Source organism: Triticum aestivum, chromosome 5B, assembly GCF_018294505.1.
Source record: "Triticum aestivum cultivar Chinese Spring chromosome 5B, IWGSC CS RefSeq v2.1, whole genome shotgun sequence".
NCBI lineage: Eukaryota > Viridiplantae > Streptophyta > Magnoliopsida > Poales > Poaceae > Triticum > Triticum aestivum.
The window spans coordinates 546,716,191-546,722,689 of record NC_057807.1 but is presented as its reverse complement, the minus strand read 5'-3'; the positions used below and the strand labels follow the sequence as shown (position 1 = coordinate 546,722,689).

General features: G+C 42.5%; 1 protein-coding gene across 2 annotated transcripts in view; it reads right to left on the bottom strand.

The window, feature by feature from the left end:
• Positions 1-5,123, bottom strand: part of LOC123113099 (uncharacterized) — an 11,906-nt gene extending 6,783 nt beyond the window's left edge. Inside the window, exons 1-12 of one of the 2 annotated variants that reach the window (XM_044534230.1) lie at positions 4,864-5,115; positions 4,197-4,392; positions 3,972-4,100; positions 3,801-3,866; positions 3,571-3,707; positions 3,140-3,202; positions 2,894-2,979; positions 2,118-2,584; positions 1,239-1,971; positions 735-965; positions 505-629; positions 106-419 (exon numbers count right to left, since the gene is read on the bottom strand). In XM_044534230.1, coding sequence (XP_044390165.1) covers positions 106-419; positions 505-629; positions 735-965; positions 1,239-1,971; positions 2,118-2,584; positions 2,894-2,979; positions 3,140-3,202; positions 3,571-3,707; positions 3,801-3,866; positions 3,972-4,100; positions 4,197-4,245 — 2,400 coding nt within the window. In that variant the 5' untranslated portion in view covers positions 4,246-4,392; positions 4,864-5,115. Of the gene's footprint in view, positions 1-105; positions 420-504; positions 630-734; positions 966-1,238; positions 1,972-2,117; positions 2,585-2,893; positions 2,980-3,139; positions 3,203-3,570; positions 3,708-3,800; positions 3,867-3,971; positions 4,393-4,863 lie in introns of both variants that reach the window. The other variant, XM_044534229.1, reaches the window with a different exon arrangement.
• Between the last annotated feature and the right edge of the window lie 1,376 nt (positions 5,124-6,499).

Below are 6,499 nucleotides of genomic sequence, written 5' to 3'. Positions count from 1 at the left end.
CACACAGACACATAAAAAGAAACAGCCAACAAATACAACATAGAATAGAGGATAAAACAGTCAACGAGCATGCCTTAGCAAGTAGAACAAGCTATAAGCACCCACCTTGTGTTTTCCTGCCGGAGCAGTGGAGTTATCTCCATTTGAACATCCCTGACGATTAGCTTCCGAAGTTTGCAGACATTGATGGTCTGCAGAAGTAGCTGGCTTAACCAAATAGCAGGCTGGATCAGTGCCATTATTTTGGTCTTCAGACGATGAACGGCTTGATGACAAAACAGAGGTATGCGGATCCACGGTCATGGGATCCTCGTTCAAATTAGGTTCACATTTACTTATTGGTACATCAAGTGGAAGGTTCCAGTGATCTCCTCTTTTCACTTTAAATACACCCCATAGAAAATAAAACATGTTCCACCCTGAAACAGAACAAGGAAGAATAAGAACTATCACAGAAGTTATGACAAGATAAAATATCACTTGAATTTGTGGAAGAATTCCAACTTTGAGAGTTCTTTGATAGGATGTTAGAAGGGAATATAATTAATTCGGCTGTTTCGATATTTCCTCTGAGTGCCAAATCATTGATTAGCATATTCTGAACCAATTTACTGTAATGATGTTCATAGCTGCAGAAAAATAAATAATAGAATTTCAGTCAATGTGTGAATTCGAATAAGATGCTGTGGACAGCTGCAGAAATATATGAACAAGCACAGTTGCAAGGAGCATACCTCTGAGCATCTCTAGCAAAGAAGAAAACACCAATATTCTCATATGTGGGCCCATTTTGTTGAAACTGCGTGGGCCATGAGTTTCGACGGGGTAGTTCTTCAAGCTGGACTCTGGAAGGGAATTTCTTTGCTACTTCCAGCACTTTTGGTGAAGCAGAACATGATAAGTGAGCTTGAAAACCATCACATAGCTCAGGTGATCGTCCAGTCCTCCACAGCTCAAAATCACCCCTACACAACAGAAGTTTCAGTGCACGTGATGGAAATGATCTATAAAACAAATAAATGATTGCAACAAAGTGGGTTAAGTGATAATCATGTTTAACAATCAGATGATACTGAACCATGACATGTAAATGAGATGGCAAAAGTATGATCATGAGGGGCCACCTAACAAAACCACTAAATATTCCTTGTTGGTGCTAAAAGCATGCATGACAAGTGACAACTTTTATTCTAAATAAGAAAATATTGAATTACTGCTAGGAAGGGAATATATCGTACTGCCAAATATAATCCAACTCTGGAACGGTTGAAACTATTGTGTTATCAACAGGTGAAAAGCATCGACTCGATTTGTCCATCAGATCACTTGATATGGTAGAACTGCTGGGAACAGATCTTCCAGATGACGTATCTTTAGGCCTGTATACTGTGTCATGATAAGGACCACATTTGAGGATGCGATCAGATTGATCTGCTGATCTGGAAGTAGCTTTCTCAGTAGCTTCAGACGTTTTATTCTTTTTGGCAGAGGCATCCTTCAAGTTTCGCTCACTCAGAGGTTTCATTGCAGACAAACCTAATTTATCAACACCACAAAATTGGGTAAAATGGCCTGAATTGCTAGTGCCATACATGTTATTTCCTGTAGTGAGGCGCTGAGCTGCAGATTCGGCTTTTGATTGAACTGGAAAAGCCAGTGGTCCAGTAATTGAGGGGCATCCTAATATAGAAGTGCCTCTATCATTACTTACATTTCGGCTCACTGGTAAATTCATCACACTTAGCTCCTCAGAAGGTGGTATGATGGAAGACTTTGCCTTATTTGCTGGCTCACAAGTTTTGGGCTTTTTGAATGATGCTGACTTGGTTGAAAAGCTCGTTGGCCCCTCTTTTCTCATACTACAGGACAACTGATCTTTCAAAGTTTTGGTCTTCTGAGGAACTTCATTCACTAGTTGCTTCACCTTGGGCACCTTAGAGTTGTTGAAAGAAGTGGACTTGGAGAGTTGACCTGCATCAAACCTTGATAAGTAAAGTTCTCCCCGACTGGAGTCCCACGGGAATGCCTTTGCAGAAGTAGTGCTAATAACTAAATTGAGCATTGTAGGATTGTAGGTAAAGTCTCTTAATTAGAAATATTCATAGTAACAAATTTACCAGTAAGTGGTGGTGCCTGATTCTTGCTAGCATTAGACCCCAGTAAGGTTGGCACTTGGGGAGTAGGTTGCTTTCCTTTCTCCATATCCAACCTGAATGAGCTCTCGCATAGCAGAGGTATTCCTTTTCTGGAGTAAGACTCCATTGATAAACCACCAGGTTCAGGAATATTTTGTTTAGCCACAGGCGGAATCTTTGCATCTTCAACCATATCAATGCCTTGATTTGCTTCATTCCGTTCTTTTCTGCCAACAGTTTCATCCTCCACTTCATTCTCACAAGGACTTCTGCTGTTTGCATCATTGAAAGGTTTACTAATTTTCCCTTGAACAGATTCTTCCTTTGAAGTGACAAGCTTCACCTGAGGTTTTTCTAACTTCTCCTTTTCAAATTCTACTTCAGTTTGGCACTCTTCACAAAACCAATCACCATCCGGAACCTTTTCCATCATTACCCGCATACAATAACTGTAGTAAAGAAAAGAGATACGAACTTTAAGAAGGCGAACACAATATCTTCTGAAAGATATTATGGAAAAGAAATGCTCGATGGATCAGCTTTTTCAAAAAAAATCATGTAAATTGACGAGCATATTAGTACTTATTTAGGCATAGCACTACTTGCAGTTGCAGAGTAGTTGTTGTTACAGTTGCAGCCAACAGTTCTACAGGCCATGACAGTAGAAGTGCAACTTACCATCATGGTATGGTGTCAAGCAATGCGATCAGTCCAGTTCTAACTTCTAAGGAAAATGAAATGGAACAGAAAAATCTTACGTATGCTCAGCACCATCGTTGCATCTATTGCAAACAGCAAGCTTCACCTCATCACCAACATCTCCACATATGTCACAAACTTTCACCTATTGTCGTTTAAACAGATTACAGAGATCAGGCAATTCAAACCTCAAGAGCAAACTCGATCACAGAAACAAAGAAATGTCTCTGTGTAATGTGAATGCATCATAATGTGGAGCAAGTGATGCAAAAAAGTACAATGGGAAGTGAAAATTCAAAACTTACATCCTCAACTTCTTCGGTACTCTCATCATCTGAAGACGTGGAATCCGTTTCTGCATTAAAAACCTGCTAGACATTGAAACCATGCCCAAGAGATTTAATTCTGCAACTAAAAGTTGAGGTATACAAATTACATATGTATTATGTTTGGATTGACATGCCAGTATATCAATTAACATGATGATCACCACAACATGACAATCCACAGAAAAGAGTAAACACTGAACAGGCTGTGCGTGGACAAAATATGTACTCCCTCCGTCCCAAAATTCTTGTCTTAGATTTGTCTAAATACGGATGTATCAAGTCACGTTTTAGTATTAAGTACATCCGTATCTAGACAAATTAAAGACAAAAAATTTGGGACGGAGGGAGTACATGCAAATGAAACAAACAGTCTCTGGAGTAGAAGAAATTAACAACTAAAAACTCACATCATCCATGATTGCTCGAGAAGTTTTATCCTCAGCAGTAGTCTTCTTAACAGCAGTTGTTTGCACATTAGAAGTATTTTTCAATGCCCTCGAGTTTTCACGTGCTTCGTTTACAGAGATACTCTGGCCTGTGGGATCTGCAACAACACCATCATGTTTCAAATGAAATGTATCTTGATGGATTTTCCTAGTTTTATTTTCCTTCTCTACACAGGGAGATTTCTCATTACCAGCTGAGCTTCCAACAGCTATCTCTCCGTGATCTTGTTCTTTTGCCTTCCTGCTTGAAGGAGAGGCTGCAAAATCAGAAAAACTGCCTGAGAAACCAGTTTTTCTCAAATCCAGTCCACCAGTTTTCCAATCAATAGATTCCTTAATGTGTGTAATAGAGTGACTTTTACCAGCATGGCCTTCTTCTGTAATAGCGTCGTCACTGCTCATGACATTATCATCCTTTTTACCACGTAAACATCTAGAAGATGGAGGTGCTCTTGTCCCTCTTTTCTTCCTAACAGGCGCACTGAAGGTCCCTTCAAGCTCAGAAAATGAAACATCATTATTGCAATGTTCTGTGGTGTGCCTCTTTCCATCGAATGACTTAGAATAAAAGCATAGGTCCCTCTCACCTGGTGAACCAGAGTCGGCCTGCTTTACTCTCGATCCTCTTAACTTCATCAGAAATGAATGGTGGTTAAAATGCACAAAAGATGAGCAGGAAGCTCAGCGTGCATTAATGTCCCTGGTTCAGGTTTATTGATAAGATCACTTATCTCTTCCTCTCTTGAGAGGAAAACTTCCCTATTAACAGCAACACACTAAATCCTGGAACATACACGTGCTTATTCTTAGTTCAAATTTTCCAATTGACAATAGGTACATGAACATGGGGAGAGAGGGGAGTAAAAAGGGAATAAACTTGTTCTTCTATGAAATAAGGATCTTAGAACATAAGCAGCTTACAAAAAAAAGGGTTGTTATGACATCGTGTTTTGACATATGATATATCTACATTCCTAAGATGAATCAAGTTGAAATCCATATATTGGTCAGTTGGGAAACAGAATGAATAGCTATCAGTCCTGTCGATGTAACCAGATATCATATTAAACATTAGATCAGATTATGCAATAAGTCCATCAGATCTTACTGTCGATTTCTAAGTTCATCCCCTAAGTAAAAATCAAAAGTAGTTGAAATTTACATATATATTACATCCATAAAAGAAACAAGCTCCAGGAAATCCTCAGGGACGGAAGAGTGAGGAAGGAGGGAGGACGAAGGAGCGGTGGCTACCTGCCTATGGACTGGTCGCCGGCGTAGGTCCGCGCGGGAGCGGCTGCTCCAGGGAGGGTGGCCCTGCTCGACGGAGGAAGGCGCTGCTGGGCTCCTGTGCCGGCGGCGCGGCGGCGGAGGCTTCGGCCGGCTGGGCGCGCCGCGGCGGCGGGCCGGCAGTAGTGGTGGCGGGCCGGCGGCGGCTAGGAACCCTAGCTGTCGCGCTCGCGAAGGGGGCCTCTCTGGTCGTTCGCTGGGGAGGGAGGCGTTCTCTTCGAAGGTAGGGCTGAAATTCTTTTTAATTTTTCCTTTTTTGCAATTTTATTACTATTACCGGTGGACACTGTGGGACATGGATATCAGGCTTGGTAATATGGCTGGGCCGTATGAAAAAGGAAAATGCTTGGAATTATCCGGCGGATCATTGGATGTGTCCATCACCTCCGTAATTATCAGATTAATTTTTAATCATGTGACGCAGAACAACCCTTATTATACGCATAAGTTTTGCAACACGCACTATGTTGCAAAAGCTGATTTTGCAACACGCACTATGTTGCAAAACCAATCCATCCACTGTGCCGCACGTGACCATGTAGGACCCGCATCACCGTTCTCCCATTCTTATCTTCTTATCTCAAATGAAGGAGCACAACATTAACTTTCCACCTCAACCTCGTCTCCTATCTTCAGGTCCCTTCCATGAATGTACATCCGTCCAAGCACATACCAAATCGTCAACCAAGCATGAGAGGAGAGAGCGTTCATGGCTGGATCTAGCTGTTGCAAAGGCTATTGCCTGCTACAAGGTTGGGGAGAGGGGTGAAGCTGCCGATGTCTACCGGATCCAACGAGGATGGTGCGTGGGCAGGAGGCAGGGACGTCCGGGAGCAGCTGGGGCGAAGACTCATGCGACTGGGAAGGAGACATCGGCAAGGATTGCAGGTGGATCTCGCTAGATCCGACGAGGATGGCGTGCGGGCAGGCAGGGCGACCTAGTCGAAGGCTCGGTGGTCGTCGATGACTGTCCGAAGGCAGGGACGGGGGGCGCTGATCCTCGCTCACCACCATCCGGCAGAGTTATCGGCGAACGACGATGGTGCTTTTTTTTTGCAATTTCATCTCAGTTGCAAGAAAGATTTTCCTATAACATAAGTCATGTTGCAGAACTTTCTTCCGTAACATCATCCGAAGGCGAAGTAAAAATAATAATTCTGCAACATTACCACTGTTGCAAAGCTTTTCAGCAACAAAACATTTGTTGCAAAAGTTTTCTACAACAATACCTTTATTGCAAAAGTTTCTGCAATAATATCTTTGTTGCAAAGATTTTCTGCAACAAGACCTCTGTTGCAAAATTTCTGCAACAGCAGCCCCGCCGCAATGATGAAAGACGCCGCTCTGCCGCACAAAGTCGTCATATCAGATGGCTCGCGAGTCGGCGGATCTTTTGAAAAAGATCCGCCGGCTGACGTGTAGCAGCGCCCTTTGTATTAGCGATACATTTTCTTAGAAATTATTATCGATACACGACGAATACTCTTTGATGTAGTACCTTTTTGATAGGGAACTGCTACAGTCGGCCGGCGAATCTTTTTCAAAAGATTCGCCGACTCGCGAGCCGTCTGATATGGAAACTTTGTGCGGCAAAGCAGCA